This window comes from Lithobates pipiens, unplaced genomic scaffold (genome assembly GCF_037356315.1).
Source record: "Lithobates pipiens isolate NorthernLeopardFrog02 unplaced genomic scaffold, aLitPip1_a1.2 Scaffold_23, whole genome shotgun sequence".
Lineage (NCBI taxonomy): Eukaryota > Metazoa > Chordata > Amphibia > Anura > Ranidae > Lithobates > Lithobates pipiens.
The window spans coordinates 105,234,567-105,255,147 of NW_027507785.1; the positions used below are offsets into that span (position 1 = coordinate 105,234,567).

At 40.2% G+C, this 20,581-nt stretch overlaps 1 protein-coding gene across 5 annotated transcripts in view; it reads right to left on the reverse strand.

Moving 5' to 3' along the window:
• The window catches only part of ATG7 (autophagy related 7), a 423,049-nt gene that overhangs the window by 175,078 nt on the left and 227,390 nt on the right, over positions 1–20,581 (reverse strand). Inside the window, exon 19 of one of the 5 annotated variants that reach the window (XM_077452131.1) lies at positions 18,339–18,664. The exons of the other annotated variants lie outside the window; for them this stretch is intronic. Coding sequence (XP_077308257.1) covers positions 18,626–18,664 — 39 coding nt within the window. The 3' untranslated portion in view covers positions 18,339–18,625. Of the gene's footprint in view, positions 1–18,338; positions 18,665–20,581 lie in introns of those variants that run through there. 5 annotated transcript variants of the gene reach the window in all.

Genomic DNA, 20,581 nt, shown 5'->3' on the forward strand with positions numbered 1-20,581 from the left:
AATTCCACAAACGTCATCTGTAGTGGAAGTGGCTATATAGGACTTTCCCACAGCTCCATCTTGCAAGGGGAATTGGACCAGCCTCGGCAAGCTTTCCATATAACTACAGTACGCATAAACATTTCACTGTTGTCAAAAAAGAAACAAAAAAAAAAAAAAAAATATTGTTTCTGGAGACAGCAATGAGAACCAGATGTGGCCGGCCAGAGCCAAATCTCTTCTCGTTTCAAAAGATTCAGCAGTAACACGTGTTCACTGCTATTTATTTTGCTTGATGGTTAATTACCATTTAATGGAAATCAAAAATCACAGGATTGGGCCTTTTTTTACTGGTGTATCATCGAGCGAAGACGTTTGTGATTTAATTACTGCACCATTGTTATTATTCCCTAATTGCCAGAAATGTATCTTTTTTTTTTTAAAGTCAACTCTTAGGACCGCTTCACACCACAAGCAGTCCAATGCGTTTATTTTTTTTTTATTTCTGCACCAAAAACACGTGGATAGAAGGTTATATGGCTTTCAATGGCATAGTTCTCACCAGCACGATAAGTTCCAGTGCATTACAATTCCAGGAAAAAAAAAAAAAGTAGAATGTGCTACATTTTTGTTTTTGCACTGAACTGTACTGGAACGCGGTAAAAAGTACAAAAACTGCACTGGAACTCACCTAAATGCACCAAAAAAGCATAGGTCCTTAATTAAGGTGAAAAAAGAAAGGGGGGAAAAATGCACCGTAATGCATGAAAAACACATAAAAAAAAGACCCAAAAATGCCCCCTTCCCCCCATCGCCTATTAAAGGGGTTGTAAAGGTTTGTTTTTTATTTTCTAAATAGGTTCCTTTAAGCTAGTGCATTGTTGGTTCACTTACCTTTTCCTTCGATTTCCCATCTAAATGTTTTTTTTCTTTGTCTGAATATCTCACTTCCTGTTTCTCCTCAGTAAACTTTACACCATCATCCATCCGAGTGGTGGTTAGTCAGCCAGAACAGCTTACTGAACAGCTTACTGAGGGGGAACAGGAAGTGAGAAATTCAGACAAAGAAAACAAAGAAAAAAAACATTTAGAAGGGAAATCGAAGGAAAAGCTAAGTGAACCAACAATGCACTAGCTTAAAGGAACCTATTTAGAAAATAAAAAAACGAACCTTTACAACCCCTTTAAGTCCTATCCAGTGGGGTGGGGGACAGGGAGTGGTTGTCGGACCATTCTTTTGAGCCCAGTAGCCTTGAAATAAGACTTACCAGCTGGAAAGGGCCCTGAACCCTGTACTATTAACCCAAGAGGCCTGGGCAATTGATATGAAGTGGGGAAGGAATGTTATGCTTATTCTGTGTATGTTGTCCCCCCTACATATGTTTGTTAATCAGGAGGACTTCCTCCCCTTTTTCCCCCCACTATACCCTAATGTACGTTGTTGCATAAGTTGTATTTGTTGCTTTAGCCCTTATTGGGCATTAATAAAAAACGTATATTTGAGGAAAAAAAAAAAAAAAGACCCAAAAAAAAAAATAATCAAAAAGCGCACATGCAGAAACGCATCCGGATTGTGTTTCTATGGTATGAACTGGCCATCAAAGAGGAGCTTCACCAGTAAAAAAAGAAAAGCAAGCTATACAAAATTAGCAACCACCAAATGTGCACAACTAAAACATCTGCTTGTAAGCCAAACTACTAGACTGTAAATCTTTGTTTTTGCAAGCTTGCTAATAAGTGTGCTGGGAAAACCCTTGTTTCTTAGAGTTGTGCAAAGCCCTTTCATGTGCACCTTACTTTTAAGCCAGTTAGAAATTGGGGTGGTCTGCATTTTTGTATAGATTGCTTACTGGAATTGGCGTGGGGAGACATTGGATTTCTTTAGCTGCCATTTTACTCTTGCTGGGATTCTAATATGTCTCTGTGCCTTTATGGAGGAATGGCCTGTCTCCAAGCACACCTGCCCATAATGTATCCATGGTTATATACTGTATGCTCCAATATGGAGACTGTCAAGTGTAAGAGTCAGGACTGCAATTTACAGAGAGGCTTAAAACAGAAGTTCAACCAAAAGGGGAAGTTCCACTTTTTTTTCCCATCCCCCACCCCCTCCAATACTGTGATTTTTTTGGGGGGGAGGGGAGTAGGTACCTGAATTTGACAGGTACCCGCTCCAACTTCCAGTCAGATCATCGCCACGATCTAAGCGGAAGTTCGTCCCTCCATCCCCCTGCAGCCTCTTGGGACAAGTCACAGGAGACTGCGGGACCAATCAAGTGTGCAGTGTGGCTTGTGTATCTGCAGCCAGCTTTGAAGCCGCAAGGAGTCACATTCGGCTGCTCACAGTAAGGATGCTGGCGTCTGCATTCAAAGACTGGCAAAGAGCCGGGTCCGGTGAGAATATTGAAGGATCTTGGGACATTTAAGTGTGCTTTTTTTTAATTTATTTTTTAAGATAGCAGCTACTGTATTGGTAGCTTAAAAAATAAAAAATTTTCTTGCATATGCATTCATAATGCCTTGAAAAAATATATTGATTCTATCTGGTGTTAATGATCCCCAACCCTAAAATAAGCCCTTAACATCTAAATTTGCACCAAAAATGTTAATTTTAAAGTTCATCTCTGGGCTTCATACTTTTCCTAACAGCCACCCCCTTCTCTTCCCGAAAGGTTCCACTGCAGGTTTTCTAAGCTTTTTTTAAAAGTTCTATTTTACTTCTTCCTGAAGCCTTCAGGCTGATTACTTGATACAACAAGGTTCTTTTCCTCTTCTCTGGGCTTGGCGGTCCTTACTGGTGCAGAGAGCGATGCTGATGTGATGACGTTCAGTGCCACTCTACACCAGAACACTATATATGCAGAGTGCCGTGACCCCCCGTCTTTAGGGTTAAAGAGGAAGTAGACCATGATGGGTTTTACTTCTGCTTTTGTTCCCTGCAAAGTAAAAGAATAATGGGCTAGTATGCATACAAGCCCATTATGTGGCACTTACCTGCAAACGAAGCCTGCAATGTCCCCGCTGGTGGCCGTGTCCATCTTCATTAGAAGGGGGTTGCTGTGAATAGATCTGGCGCTATACCTATGTATTATCAAATAATATATCACCGGGGACTTATTTGTCCGAAGTGTTCAGCATAAAAGTGGGTGGTGTTCAAAAATGAAATTGGTGGTGTTGGTGTGTCAATAAATAAATTGAAAATCTAATTAGGCGTGGCCTAATCGACATACACCTTCAAACACAGACGGCGGGGAAGCCGAACGGAACGCTCGTAGCTGCTTTTCAGCAATAAAGACAACCAAACCATACCGCTATTAATCCTACTGACAATTTGTAAGTAGTTTTAATCTTTGTCAATAAAACTGTTTTATATACGGTATCACACTATGGATGGTCCTCTTTTTTAACATATATACTGTGGCACACTCCACCTGGAAATAACGAGGGATCCCCAACCATTTACCAGAAGCAAGCCAGAGAGCGACACAATAGCTAATATTGTGAAGGCTGATCCACCCCGGATGGGGTATTTTTTCCGGTGAGAGTACAACCTAGAAGTGTCCACAATGCATGAAGAATAGAATCTGAATTTATCACACCCCCCTCCCTATTCACGGGACAATCCAATCAATCTTATTTCACCAGAGACTTTTTTATTTTTATTTTTATATTTATTTTTATTTTTATATTTTTTTATTTTTATTTTTATTTTTATTTTTTATTATTTTTTAATATTTTAAAAAAAATTTTTGGCATGTTTCACTTGATGCATTGATATTTATCACCTATTTATTGTATTATTTACTTGCTGCATGAATTTTTGTATATACTTCACTGTCACATCAGTGCACTTTTTGAAAACAGCACAGTCAGTCCTGGTTTTATACTCTATTGTCACTAATGTATTAGTAATATAATAGCACTAGCACTTTATATATTCTATGTACCAGCATTGGTCACAATCTTTTGAGGATTATAATCTTTTTGTTTTTTTCACTCATATAGCCAGCACGCTGGAAAATATTTATTGTTGTGGAAACTATTTTTAATTAAATTTTTCGTATTAATTTTCATTTTTCACTAGTGCTACACAAAGTGGCAGTATACTGCACACTTTCATTCCTTCTATAATTGGGCTGGTTTAACACTTTTTAGATTTTCAATTTATTTATTGACACACCAACACCACCAATTTCATTTTTGAACACCACCCACTTTTATGCTGAACACTTCGGACAAATAAGTCCCCGGTGATATATTATTTGATAATACATAGGTATAGCGCCAGATCTATTCACAGCAACCCCCTTCTAATGTTCTCCACCCCACCAGGTGGATATTAATAGAGGCTGCTTTTACCTATCTACTTATATATAGACTCCGTAGCGCAACCTACCACCTTTTCTTTCGTGTCCATCTTCACCCCTCTTCCTTTTGGTGGCTGTGAACTCTCTGATTGGCTGGAGTCTAGTGACGTCACAACCGTGCATGTGCGCGGGAGCCGATGGTCACGGAACAGCACAGGCGCTGTAGAAAAAGGACGATTGAGCCCTTTCCTCAGTGCGCATGCGCAGATGATGTCGGCGCAAGCGTATATGGTAAAGATATTTCCAGTACCTACAGGTAAGCCTTATTATAGGCATACCTGTAGGTGAACGTGGTATGTAAGGGTTTACAACCACTTTAAGTGATGGGAGTTGCTTAACCCTTCAAACTGATATACAGCGCTTTATCAAATTTAAATATCATTCTTTTAAGGTTTACATATATTTTAAAGCAAACCTGTGGCTTCTCTCACCATGGTAAACTGCTTGATATTTTCATTAATGCAGACAGGTAAGACTTATGCCCTGACTGCCTTTTATTTCCAATCTGCTGCCAGGGCACTAAGAAAGGGGGCACCACATAAATGTTAAACATGCAGAATATTTAAAAAGCGCCTTGTCCCAAAACTGGAGAAACTCCCAAAGTGTCGCTCATGGTTTGGATTCAGTTTGGTAATTGGAAACATCATTGTAAATGTATTCTGTCTGCTACTGAATCGTAAAATCTACGTTCTGCATATCCTTAAAATATAGTAAGAATTACATGAATCACAGCAAACAATATTATTTACATGGGAGCCTTCCAAGATGACTCATGTGAGAAATGTTTATATAGAAGATACTCTCACAAAGCTCTGAGAGGATGTACATAACCTAGTAATGATAGGCATAGAGAATAAAAGATAGTACCAATGCATTAAAGGACAAACCGAAATCTGGAAGATCTGGATTGCGATGAGCCATAATAATTTCCATATAACCAGAGGCAGCTTTGCCTTTCTTATATGTCATTGTTCTATTAATACATATTAAACATGTTTGCACTACAGCACATGAGGCCATAGGGTGTGTTCCCCTTTGAAGAGTGGTATTTATCTGAGTATGATATTACAATATTTATCATCTGCATGAATTTATGTCTGACAGACAACACATGTGCAGGACTTTCACTATAAAGATGATCAGATGCACAGGAATGTTGCCATGTGGGAAGACTATGAGACGTTCCTCTTAATTCTGGGTGTAGTTGCACAATCATCAGAGAGCTTTCGTCATAATTCAGAAATGAAGACCATAAAACCTACTAGTTATATTGCACATTTATGAAACCTTTAAAGAGTAACTACACTTTTGTTTGGATGCCCTGTCTTGTATCTTAGTGCACATTTCTGGGAAAATTAGTGCACCAATCACACTAGCAGTGTACAGAATGTCTCCAGGTAGCCATATTGCTTTGAATTTTACAGAAAATTATAGTGCTGCAGACCAAAAAGGAAAGGCATGAAGAAATGAAGGTGCAAAAAGGCATGGAAAGCCAAGACACCAGCTGAAATATATCAATAATTATAAAGAAATCCTGCCCCCTGTCATTGCAAAATAATATCAGCTAAATCAGTTTCAACTGATTACTCATTACCAAACTGTTACACAAAAAACACCACATGATGGGTAAAAGCAAAGATGTCTCTCAAGCCCTTTGCAACCTTACTGTTGCAAAAATATACTGATGGCATTGGTTACAGTAGAATTTCTAACTGAATGTTTACAGTGAGCACTGTTGGGACCATAATCTGGAAGTGGAAAGATCATCATTTCATCATTAACCGGCCATGACCAGGTGTACCTCGCAAAATATCTGACAGAGGAGTGAAAAGAATTATCAGAAGAGTTGGTCAAGAGCCAAGGACCACTTGTGAAGAGCTTCAGAAAGACCTGTAATTAGCAGGTACAATTGTTTCAAAGAAAACAATAAGTAATGCACTCAACCGCCATGACTTGTATGCAAACTCGCCGCGCAATTCTCCATTGCTGAAGAAAAAGCATATTGAAGCTTGTTTAAAAAGTTTGCTGCACAACATTTAGACAAACCTGTGAAATACTGGAGAGTATAGTCTGGTCAGATGAGACCAAAGTTTAACTCTTTGGATGCCATAATACAAACGTTTAGAGGTCAATTGGCACTGCACATCACCCCAAAAACACCATATCAACAGTGAAGTTTGGAGGTGGGAACATCATGGTGTAGACCTGTTTTTCAGCATATGGTACTGGTAAACTTCATATCATTAAAGGAAGGATTATTGGAAAAACGTACCAAGACATTCTTGATATAAATCTGCTGCCATCTACCAGTGACAACTTTTTTTCCCAGGAGAGTGGAGCTACTCTTTAAATGATAAAACTATCATTTTCATTTACCACAAGAGTTCTCTGGCCTTTTTTCCCTACAACACCCTTAAGTGCCAGAGTATTTGTTTTTATTCTGGATGTCTCAGTTCCACACTTATCTCTTTTGGGTTTTCTAGTCTACACTCACATATCATACATTTCTTTATTGGGACAGACAGAGCTTTAATTTGAGTGCAGATTTGGATACATATATTTTTATTTTCTACATTTTATTTAAGAATAAATATTTAAATGTAAAAAAAAAAAATCAAAAAAAAAAAATCAGTAATTCTTTTGAATGAAATTTTAATGTAATTAGTACAGCCCCAAGTATACATACCAAAATATAACTGTAAAAGCTTGCTGACCGAAAAAATATAAAAACATTTTGTAACATGAAGTGGCAAGACTCAACATGAAGGTCTACTTTAGGCAACCCATTTCCCTTCTGATGGCTACATTGCTGCACACAGGAAAAGAAAGGGTTATTGGCTTACCAGTAAAATCTGTTTCTAAAGTGATAGTAAAGGTTCTTTAAAAAAAAATCAAAAAATAATAAGAACTATGTTATACTTACATGCTTTGTGTAATGGTTCTGCACAGAGCAGTCCCGATCCCTTTCTTCTGGGGTCCCTCCACCGACGCTCCCATGGCTCCTCCTCTTCTGCAAGTGCCACCATAGGAAGACATTTCCTTCCTGTAACACAGAAGGTTTTTCACCTTAATGCATAGAATGCATTAAGTTAAAAAAAACCTTTAGGCTATGCAACCACTTTAACCACTGTGGGCACGCAGTGATCGGCGGTGCTGTGATCAGCTGTGTCCAATCACGGTTGATCACAGTGTAAACAGGAAAAGCCGTGTATCGCTTTTCCTCACTCGCATTTGACAGACGCGAGTAGAGGAGAGCAGCTGATCAGTGGCTCTCCTGACAGGGGGGGGTCTGTACTGATTATTAGCACAGGCCCCTCACGGATGCCCACACTGGACCACCAGGGATGCCACCAGGACCACCAGGGATAGCACACAACAGATGGATGACCAGGTATGCCACCTATGACCACCAGGGATGACAGTCAGTGCCCAAAATACGCCAGTGCCCACAAATGGTGCCAGTCAGTGACCAATGCCTGCCAGATGTCTCCCTATCAGTGATGCCCATCAGTGCCATCTATCAGTATCCATCAGTGCCACCCATGTGTCCATCAGTGCCCACCAATCAGTGCCCATCCATGCCACCCATAGGTACCCATCAGTGGAGCCTTTTAGTGCCCATCAGTGCCGCTTACCCATGCCCATCAGTGCCACCTTATCAGTGCCCGTCAGTAAAGGAGAAAATGTACTTATTTACAAAATTTTATAACAGTAACAAAACACTTTTTTTTCCAAAATGTTTTTGCCTTTTTTTATTTGTTGAGCAAATAAAAACCCAGCCGTGATTAAATACCACCAAAAGAAAGCTCTTTTTGTTTGAACAAAATTCTAAAAAATTGAATGAAACGGAATGTCTAAAAGCAATCCAATGAAGGGGTACGCAACACAGCAACAAACGCCAACAGGTCCACATGACAAAACAGGTAAAGAAGGGCTCAAAAGACTCACCTTGTATCACCTTATGCTCAAAAATGGTACCAGAGGCGGCATGAACATCCACCTAGTAATACTTATACATGCAAACAGAAGACCAGGAGGCAGCCTTGCAAATCTGAGAAACAAATGCCTGATCCTAAAAAGCTCATAAAGCACAAATTGATCTGGTAAGACCAGGGATCTCCAAACTTTCTAAACAAAGGGCCAGTTTATCATCCTTCAGGCTTTAGGAGAGCCGGAATAAGGCCAGTGGGAGTAGAAAATGCCTTGGGCTTGGTGGTCAGTGAAAGTAAAATCATTACACAGCGCTTGTGGTCAGTAGGATGAATAGTATTCATTAGTTGGTGTCAGTGGAAAGGAATAGTGCTCCATCGTCAGTGAGAGGGATAGGGCCTCATCATTGGTGTTAGTGAAAAGAATAGTGCCCCATTGTTAGTGTCAGTGAAAGCAATAGGCCCAATATTTGGCTTCTGTGGAAAGAATAGTGCCCCATTATTGGTGTCAGTGGAAGAAAGGAGGAAAAAAGTCAGTAGGAGGAATTATGCCTTGCATCAATACGAGGAAAGGGCCAGAAAAAGGCAAGCAAAGGGCTGCAATTTGGAGACCACTGCTTTACACCATAGGCTTCAATAGTAACTTGTCTTATCCACCTTGGAATGGTAGAGTAAGAAGCAGGGAGCCCCTAGCGGGGACCCTTGGGAAGTACAAAGAGGCAATCTGGTTTCCCAAAAGAGGCTGTAGCTGAGAGGTAGACTCACAGTGCGTGCCACATTAAAGTTGTAGAGCGAAATATCCTTGGCTTGCTTTAGAGGAGGGCATAAAAAGAGGGAAGGACAATGTCTTGGTTGAGGAGGTGGAAGGAAACCACCTTTGAGGCTCTTGGCCTTAGCATTATCTTATCTTTATTAAGGATGAGCGCAGGCGTGTTCGCATGGTCCACGTGCAGAGCCCGCCAGGAAGTTGGCGCAGCACTGCACTAATCGCAGGCAGTGAGACATTGCCCAGATGCGCAGCTGCAGAGATCAGGCAATGTCTCACTGCCTGTGATTAGCGCTGCGCCAACTTCCTGGCGGGCGCTGAACGTGGACCACGTGAACACGCCTGAGCTCATCTCTAATCTTTATGCAAAACATGAAAAGGCTCTTACAGGATAAGGCTCAGAGACCCTTCACACACAGGTGATAGCAATGAGAAAGACTAACTTGCGACTGGTAGCCTGTGAAAGGCCGAAAAGAACCAGGTTTAGGTCTCCTGGAGTCACAGGGGAGGGTATTGGGGGGGGGGGGGTGGTAATGTGTAAGACCCCATACACACTATTAGATTTTCTGCTGATTTTTGTCTTCAGATTTACCAAACTCATATATGAGGTCAAACCTTAAGAGTTTCAATTTGTATGCAATCAGGCAGGCCCTTGCACTACATGGTTTTGGTAAAAATCTTCAGAAAATCTAATAGTGTGTATGGGGTCTAAGACACCTTACACAAAGACCTTAACCAAGTCAGCAGTTCCTTACACAGAATGACCAAGCCCCCAAACCGCCCTTTGAAGACCAGATACTGATCTAGATTAGGTTGGAAAGACAGGACACATCCCACTGAGTATTTCCTAGGATGAAATTATTTTAGACGTTTCAAAAAGTTGACTTCCTAGCTTTGATAAAAGTAGGGATGACTGAATACAATATACCCCTGTCCCATAGAACCTGAGCTTCCACAGCCAACAGCAGGAGGGAGGACAGACCCGGGGACAGACTGAAAGGCCAATGGAGCGTCTGCCAGGTGTCTAAGTGTGTTAGAGTACCACATCCTCCTGATGTAGTTTGGTGCAATGAGAACCACCGGCATTCCCTCCATCCTGATCCTGCGCAGCAGGCTAGGAAAAAGCTGGAGGAATAGAAAAGCATACTGTAAATCAAATGTAGCTTATTCCTCAGAGTCACCACAGCATCCACTGTGAAGGCTCAAGTGTCCCTGGACCTGGTGACAAACCTCTCCAGTTTGTTGTTGATTCTGGATGCCAGAAGATCCATTTCAGACTTCCCCTACCTATAACAAAGGGCATAGAGAGGATAGAGAGCACAGTCCCCCAATATTAACTGGAAAGGTTCACCTGGCAATTTTCCAGTTCTGGGATGTGGATGGAGGACAGACCCATAATGTGCATTACTGCCAAATCACCTATGGACATTAGCAAAAACTAATGCTAGCTGGGAGTAGAAGTAGTAATATAGGGGGCTGTCCCTGCAGGTTTTTTTTTTTGGCAGTGTCCAATCATCTGATGGTAAATACTATTAAAGTGGTTGTAAACCCTTACAAACCACTTTGACCTACAGGTAAGCCTAGATTAAGGCTTACCTGTAGGTCCAAGAAATATCTCCTAAACCTATACAGTTTAGGAGATATTTACCCGAAGACAGCCACCGCTGTCTACGGAGCATGTGCCGCAGACAGCGGCGCACAGGCGCACTGGGCAAGCCACCGATTGCGGCAAAATGCAGCGAGTGTCGGCTCCCATGCGTGGGAGTGACGTCATCGCGGCTCTGGCGAATCACAGCGCCGGAGCAGCGAGACCCACCAAGAAGATGGATGCTCGGAACTACAGGGGACAGCGGTGACTTCGCTGGCTCCTGTGTCAGGTAAGTGACACATAATGGACTACTATGCGATGCATAGTAGTCCATTATGCTTTACCTTTGCAGGGAATCAAAGAGGAAGTAAACCCATCAGGGTTTACTTCCTCTTTAACACACGGTTAAAGACTAAAGTTCCTGTGCTCTGTACTTTATGACTAAGAAATATCCTTTTTAGATAGCAGGATACAACAGACTGGGGTTCTAACCCCTTCACACTATCCAAAACGAAACAAAAAAAAATTGACTTGACATACCTGAAGTACATTTTCAAAAACAAGCTGACAGATAGCAATCTGATGACAGATATGATGCCTCCGCCATAAATAACATCAACAAATATCATGCCTTCTATTGTGTGGAATTTATGTCATCCAGGACTGGAAAATCAAGCCAGCCAAGGACTCCAAACCTGGAAGAAGACTGAAAGAAGATGGAAGCGGTGCCGATGGCATGATGAGGGAGAGTATAGACATTACAGCATTAGAGTGGGGTGCAAGAGCTCTTTGGAGCATGCCAAATTTTTTTGCAGTGTAGTTCCACTTTACCATGAAAAAATATATCCAATGCACGGCCTGATTTAAGCTAACACTCTAACTGTAAAACTTATATCCCTTAAATAAGCCTTAAAGGATAAGTTCACCTTCACAAAAAATAATAAATGCAAATTTTTCGCAGGTAAAAAAAAATATTGAAATTTACTATTTTTTGTTTTAGGAGCCTGGAAAGCATTGCACCAGCGATCAGCAGATCGCTGGTGCCATGCAGGTCTCCTGCAGACTGCCAGTGTAAGCTGTTTGCTTATACATCGTACGAGCAGGCAGTTTCACACTGAAAGGAAGGATCAATTAACTACCACAGTGCTTTACAGCACCATGGTAGTTCACTGAGAACTATAAGCCAATAGCCACAAAGGCTGTCGGTAGTTGCAGTCCATTTATTCACAGAACAGTTTCCTTTAGATTGTGGCAGTGAGCCGCAGAGAAGGTCGCCTGCTCGCTGCCAAAATGGGGGATTGGGGGGGGGGGGGGATGTGGCATCCGGTGCATTTGTAACATGTTACAACTTGAATATGGGTGTAAAATGTTACAAAAGGTGATCCTTTAACCACTTCAGCCCCAGAAAGGATTTAACCCTTTCATGTCCAAGCCCTTTTTTACTATACGGCACTGCGTTGTTTTAACTGACAATTGCGCAGTCATGCGACCTTGTACCCAAACAAAATTGAAGTCTTTTCCCAACAAATAGAGCTTTCTTTTGGTGGTATTTGGTCACCTCTGCGGTTTTTATTTTTTGAGCTATAAACAATTTTATTAGTAATGGCAGCGGTCTGCGATTTTTATTGTGACTGCAGCAATGCGGCGGACAGATCGGACACTTTTGACACCATTATGGGACCATTGATACTTATACAGCGATCCGTGCTATAAAAATGCATTGATTACTGTGTAAATGTCACCGGCAGGCAAGGGGTTAAACACTAGGGGGCGATCAAGGGGTTAAATGTGTTTCCTCAGTGTGTTCTAACTGTAGGGGGATGGGCTCACTAGAACATGACAGAGATCACTGGGATCAATAGATCACTGTCATGTTGCTAGGCAGAACAGGGAAATGGCTTGTGTACATAGGCATCTCCCCGTTCTGCCTCTCCGTGCCACGATCGCGGGCCACCGGTGGACATGCTCCTGCAGCGTGTGCCCGCTAGCCGCTGATGACAGAGTGATGTACGGGTATGTGGTTTTTCGCACCTGTGCCATTTCGCCGACCTATATCGGCGTGAGCAAATGGTTAATGCACACCCCCTAAACCCTGACACTAACACTAAGGTCTTGTCCACACGAGCCGCTGCGTTGCAATGCAATCAGTGACATTTCATATAATTCTAATTGGCTGGCATGCAGTTACCTGCACGTAATACTTTTTTCAGTGCGCACCACCTCAATGCAGTGGTGTGAACCAACCACAATGAACACAAGGCATTTTGCACTTTTTTGCATTTGTGTCGTTCAGTGGAGGTGTGGTGTGGACTGTGCTGAAATAAGCAAAGTATGCAAGGAAGGGTGACTGCACTCCCAACTTCACAGAACAATGAGCTTTATTACATAATTATTTATTTAATAATTGCTTGATATGCTCAGACTGTGGATTGGACCAGTACCTGCCTTTCAGAGAGGGGACTATATCACCTGGAGCGGTGTTGCTCTTTCATTACTTCGCTGGAATAGCTGCCCAACGAAGTCCCATCACATCTGGTCTGACTGGACCCTTGGGTAACCTAATCTCTACCTTCATCTAGCAAAATCAGTCGTAAGGACCAAAAGAATGCCGCACCATGGCAAAATGCTGGCACCAAAAGCTGCTAATTTACAGACAAACTTGTGATGGTTTCATCACATTCCATTCTTTTTTTCTTATGGTAAGAATGATCATAAGGAACATCAATCTTGTATATTAAAGCAGTGTACCAGTGTTTTTTAAAGTCAGCAGCTACAGTGTACCTGCTGACTTTTAATAAGGACATTACCTGTCCAGGGAGTCAGCGATGCCCCCCCCCCCCCCCCCCCCCCCCCCCCCAGGCTGATCCATCTATTGGATTGGGTGCAGGCACCACAGTTTTAATTAAGGGAAATCGTCAGTGGAGCCTTGTGGCTTCACTACCCATTGCCCATGCGTATGCGCGAGTGGCACGGACTAACTAGCCAAAAATGAGGGGTAGAGAGGCGGTCTTTCATTTAAGACCACCTCTCAAAAGTGGATGGAATGCCGCTTTAATGAAAACCACACGCAACTTTAGAGTTTTCTAAGTACCTTTTACAAAACATAAAAGCTGCACTCTAGTCAGGTGTAAAAGACACAAATTAATTCATCTCAGTAATCATAAAAACATAATTAAATGCATTTCTTAAATACAAGCAGTGTAAGTACCTGAAGGGTAGTTGTTTAAGAATGTGGGTTAAATGATGCTGGCTATCAGCCTGAGGACATGAAAGTATCAGCCTGAGGACATAAAAGTGGACAAAAAAAAAATAAAAAGTGGGAGGTAAATAATGTAAGTTTAGTTATTTGATCTTAAAAATGGACTATTCATTTTTATGTTTTGTCTTGAGATTAGTTTCAACTTTTTGTATTTTAGGATGTCTGTCACATTAAGGAGGTACATGTATTACTATGGAACAAGCCAGGATGCAGTAACCCCTGACATAATTCCACGTTAGGGCAAACTTCATTAACAATGGCCTATATGTCTGGAAATTTAAAATTTGATGACTGATTGTTCACAGAACTAAGTTTACAGAGAGATTAACTATTTAAAGTGTCCAATATCTTAAGAAACGCAGTCACTGACAGGACCAAACTTGCTCAGGAACCTGACTGATTGTTGTTATGGAAAACCATTTTGTTGAATTATGAAGACTGCTTGATTGTTTTCTTGCCGGAGTATGTAATTCCCATGATGATATGAAGTTAAATATGAAAACATTAATGTGCACATTCAGGCTCCATTCACATAAACAGTGCCATGAAAAAGTATTTATAAATTTATAAGAAGTGGTCTTGGCATTATACATTACCTGATATTAGAACCTTGCAATATATACCGTACTTTAAGGCCAAATGTTTGTGGACACAAGCATCACACCTACCTATATAGCCAAAAGAATGTGGACACCCCTACAAATTATTGCATTGAGATCTTTCCAGTGATGAGTACTGTAAATGCTAGGGCTGCACTGATAAAAAATTTTTTTTACAATGAGTACAAGTACCGATACTTTTTTTTTTTAGTACTCGCCGATACCATTTACCGATATCTACCACAACTGTATTGTTTTAACTTCAGATGTCAGCAATGGTGCAAAGCATTGAAAAGTTATTTACAAATGAAATAGATTTTTTTTTTAAATTTAGAGCTTTTTCAATATGTGAAATGTGTAAATATATGTTAATATATATGTGTAAAAATATTCACTAACAAAGCAAAAAAAAATTAAAAAAAAGTTCATTGTTTATCTTTTATAAAATACACGTGAAGAAAAGAAAAAAAGCAGGAAAACAATTAAATGGAGGAGAATAGGGAGTTAATTAAGGCTGATTGGAGTAAATTAAGGGTTATTAAGGGGTTAAACAGAGGAAAATCCTTTTGATCCGCAGATGAGGAAACAAAAATATAAAAAAACAATGTTTCATTTTAGTGTTTCAGGGCTGAGCTATGTTGGTAATAAACATTGCCGGCTGCTCTTTTTTTTTTTTGACATCTCCAATTACTGGACTTCTTTAACACTGGGGAGAACCACTGACAGCTCAAAGAGCCGAGCCTGAAAGTATCGGTTTCAGTAATCGTTGCATTTGCACGAGTACCGATACTTGTGCAAATATTCAGTATCGTGCAACCCTAGCGCATACAAAGTTATTTTAGACAACTTTGTGGCAACATTTTTGAGAAATTACTTTTTTGTTCAGAATTACTATTGTCCTGTGTACAAATCCAGGTCCATAAAGAATTGATTTGATGAGCTTGGTATGGAACTTGAGTGGCTTGCACGGAGCTCTGACCTCAACCTTACTGAACACCTTTGGGATTAAATGGAATATCAATTGCAAGCAAGTCTTCTTGTCCAACAGATAGACACAGGTCTTCTTAGAAGAGTGGAAACAGCTTAAAGTTTTGGAATGGAATATTTAGCAAGCTCATATAGGTGTAATGATTAGGTGTCCACAAACCTTTGGCCATAGAGAGCACATTTACAGAGACTGGAGGCTAGTGTTAAACATTTCCAAACCTGAACTGGTATTATCCTCCCATTACCTAAGACGGACATCTTTTTTCTTGACAGAGGCAAACAGTGGAAAAAAAAGACTCTTATTACGGCCTTACATTTCATAATCACCTTTAGTTTACATGTGAAATTACCCTACCAGTATATGCATCATGGAGCTTTAGCATTTGAACTTTTCTCTTTCGGGGCTAGGGTTGTAGACTAAATTCCGACAATGAGCTCCATAGCCCTACCTTTGTCTGGGTGGGTTCCATTGTGGTGCTGCAGTTTCCTAAACAGATATGATATGTTGGGCAAAAGATCTTCTGAGTAAATTGTCCATATAGCAAGTGCCTGTATGACCGTAGTATGGATAGAACATTGCAAACTTTAGGGCAGGACCAGATATGAATGTTTTTACATTCTCCGCAATAGCTGTATAATACGGGAAATAAATATTTACTTCTGGCCTAGTTAATACATTTTAAAACAACATTTTTTTTATGAAACAGGAGACATACTTTTAATTTTTTTTTTTACTGTAGATCATTTCACATGCTGACAAACTAGTATTGTCCTTTACACCCTTTTGTAATTGAGGGCTGAGGTTTCCTTTTCTAAACAGCCAGCCATGGCGAGATAATAAATCTCAGCACTATAGCACCATTTCTCTTTTTGTCTCCGCAGATAATTGCATTACTGTTGCTAAGCTACTTTTTTCCTTCTAAGCGATAAACACAATGAAAATTCTTTGGAAGATCCTAAAAACACGTTGTAACTAGACCCAGGAAGTTGGCTGCCAAGTAGAAGGAGTAACATCACGTGAAGGCATTACAATAATAAAAGATCTCAATCTCAGCAGCTCTTCTCATGACTTAACCACTTAAACAGAACACACAATGCAGGGACTGGGACTCAGCATGAATCAAGACAAGCAGGAAGATAAAGTTACAGTGGAAAATATCGCACAATGTAAAGGAGAGTTTTACACACATAGAGGGGCATGTGAATAATAATGGAATTGAATACGACTGTTTCAAATGTAACTTGGAGATGCTATCTGGAAGTTTGGAAAATGTTTTGTATGATTTAATTTTGCTCATTTTAGAGGTACAGTTCACATTTTAGTGTCAGCTGATAAGAGATCACGTGACCGAGGTAGCCAGTGATAAAAATAATAATTCATTTTCTAGCACTGTGGCTGACCTTAGCACTGGCACAAATAATGAGGTAATGGAAGGCAAACTGAGTCTTCCTACTGAATGTTCAGAGTATATATATATATATATATATATATATATATATATATATATATATATATATATATATATATAAACACACACACACACTATCTCACAAAAGTGATTACACCCCTCACATTTTTGTAAATATTTTATTATTACACATTACACTTTGCTACAATGTAAAGTAGTGAGTGTACAGCTTGTATAACAGTGTACATTTGCTGTTCCCTCAAAATAACTCAACACACAGCCATTATTGTCTAAACCACTTGCAACAAAAGCAAGTACACCGGATAAGTGAAAATGTCCAAATTGGGCCCAATTACCCATTTTCCCTCCCCGGTGCCATGGAACTCATTAGTGTTACAAAGTTTCAGGTGTTAATGGAAAGCAGTTGTGTTAAATGTTTTATCACTGTCACTGAGGATCCAAAAAATAATAATGGTTGCTCTACATAAAGATGGGCTAGGCTGTAAGAAGATTGCCAAGACCCTGAACCTGAGCTGCAGCACGGTGGCCAAGACCATACAGCGGTTTAACAGGGCAGGTTTCACACAGAACAGGCCTCTCCATGGTCGACCAAAGAAGTATCCAGAGGTTGTCTTTGGGAAAAGAATGTATGAGTGCTGCCAGCATTGCTGCAGAGGTTGAAGAGGTCAGCCTGTCAGCCTGTCAGTGTTCAGACCATACGCCACACACTGCATCAAAATGGTCTGAATGGCTGTTGTCCCAGAAGAAAGCCTATTCTAAAGATGATGCACAAGAAAGCCCGCAAACAGTTTGCTGAAGACAAGCAGACTAAGGACATGGATTACTGGAACCATGTCCTTGGTGAGACCTGATGAGACCAAGTTAAACTTATTTGGTACAGATGGTGTCAATGGTGTGTGGTGCCATGTTAAACTTCCAGTGACCAGTTTGAGAGTGTGAGAGTGATGACAGCATATTTAACATACCTGCTCCCCATTCACACCTGAGACCTTGTAACACCAATGAGTCACACGACATCAGGGAGGGAAAATGGCTAATTGGGCCCAATTTGGAAGATTTCACTTAGCGGTGTACTCACTTTTGTTGCCAGCAGTTTAGACATTAATGGCTGTGTGTTGAGTTATTTTGAGGGGACAGCAAATTTACACCGTTATACAAGCTGTACACTCACTACTTTACATTGTAGCAGTGTGTCATTTCTTCCATTTTGTCACATGAAAAGATATTATAAAATATTTACAAATATGTGAGGGGTGTACTCACTTTTGTGAGATACTGTATACACACACAAGTAAAATAAGTATTGAACACGTCATCATTTTTCTAGGAAAATATATATTTTTAAAGGTGCTAACAAAATGACATTTTCACCACATCAGAAACAACCCATGCAAAGTTATGTGTAATAAAATGGAATGACACAGAGAAAAAGTATTCAACACGCTAACTGAAATCTATTTAATACTTCATACAAAGCTTCAAGATGCCTCCTGTATGGAGAAACTAGTCGCATGCATTGCTCAGGTGTGATTTTGACCCATTCTTTGAAGACTGTCTTTAAATCTTGAAGGTTCTGTTGGCCTCTTCTATGAACGCTGATCTTTAGTTCTTTCCATAGATTTTCTACTGGATTCAAGTCAGGTGATTGACTGGGCCATTCTAGCAGCTTTATTTTCTTTCTTTGAAACCAATTGAGAGTTTCCCTGGCTTTGTGTTTGTGATCATTGTCTTGATGAAATGTCCACCCTCTTTTCATCATCCTGGTAGATGACAGCAGAAATTTATCAAGAATGTCTTGGTACATTATTCCATTCAACCTTCCTTTAATGATACAAAGGTTGCCATATGCTGAAAAACAGCCCCACACCATGATGTTCCCACCTCCAAACTTCACTGTTGGTATGGGGTGTTTTTTGGGTGATGTAAAGTGCCATTTTACTTCCAAACATGGTGTGTATCATGGCATCCAAAGAGTTCAATTTTGGTCTGATTTGACCAGACTATATCCTCCCTATATTATTTAACAATTTACCTGCCAATCTCAGGTCTTTCTGATCTCCAAGTGGTCCTAAAAATTATTTTCACTCCTCTGTCAGAAATCTTGCGAGGAGCACTTGGTCATGGCCAGTTTATGTTGAAATGATTTTCTTTCCACTTCTGAATTTTGGCCCTAACAGTGATCACTGGAACATTCAGAAGTTTAGAAATCCTTCTGTAACCAATGGCATCAGTATGTTTTGCAACAATAAGGTTGCGAAGGTCTTGAGAGAGCTCTTTGCTTTTACCCATATTGAGATGTTTCCTGTGTGCCACCTTGGTAATAAGACACCTTTTTATAGCCCATTAGTTGAGCTGATATTAATTTGCACTGACAAGGGCAGGATTGCTTTCTAATTACTGATAGATTTCAGCTGGTGTCTTGGCTTTCCATGCCTTTTTGCACCTCCCTTTCTTTATGTGTTCAATACTTTTTCCCTGTGTCATTCCATTTTATGACACAACTTAATTTCTGAACTGGTTTTGTTTTTTTATGTATGTATGGATTGCATGGGTTGTTACTGTCACGCGGTGAACATTTCATGTCAATAGCACCTTTAAAGATGTATTTACCTAGAAAAATGGTGACGTGTTCAATACTTATTTTACGTGCTAGCATATACATATTATATATATATATATATATATATATATATATATATATATACATACATATATATATATATATATATATATATACATACACATATACATATACACACACACACACACACCTTTTTTTTATTATGATCATTACTTAAAGGATATGTAAAGGTTCGTTTTAAAATCCCCTCCCAAAAAAAATAATAATACTTACCTCCTCTGTGCAGTTAGTTTTATACAGACTGGCCCCGATCCTCCTCTTCTGGGGTCCCTCGTGGCACTCCTGGCCCCTTCTCTTCTCGAGTTCCCCATTGGAGAAGCGCTCTCCCATGTCCTGTTGCTGCATCCATTGACACAGACAGTAGGACTCAGCCCAGCCCGACTTCTGTGCCAATGGCTGCGCTGCTATCAATCTATCCAATCAGAATCTGATACACCAGCTGGGGCTGGTGTACTCATCCCAGTCGCTGGAAAGACTGGATTCAGGTAAGTAAAAGGGGGGGCTCTGGGGGGCTGCTGCATCATAGGAGGTTTTTAACCTTAATGCATAGAATACATGAAGGTGAAAAATCTTGAGCATTTACCACCCCTTTAAAAATCTAATATCACCAAATGGCATCCCCATAGACATGCACTGCAGTGCCTAATTCAGTTCATAAAACAGAAGAAACCAGAGACACAGAATGAATGGGCAGGAAGCATTAAGCCAATGGTACCCACTGCACCCTCTGCATAATTTTCAGAGAGCCGTGCCTGGGAAAAAACAGCATGAAAGTAAATGTGATTAACACATTACACTCACCTCCAGCTGTCCATTCTAATGATAATTTTAATGGGGATCTTTAACAAGTAATGTTAAAAAAAAAAATAGAGACTAAAACATGGGACTTTAAAGGGGCTTGAACATCTCAGGAATAAGCAGGCAAGCAGTTAAAAAAAAGTCTTACAATTTTATTGAAAGCAAAAATGTTAAAATCAGTTCCTACTAAGGAGCAAATAGACATTTTAAAATATACCAGGTACATTGGCCCTCTTAT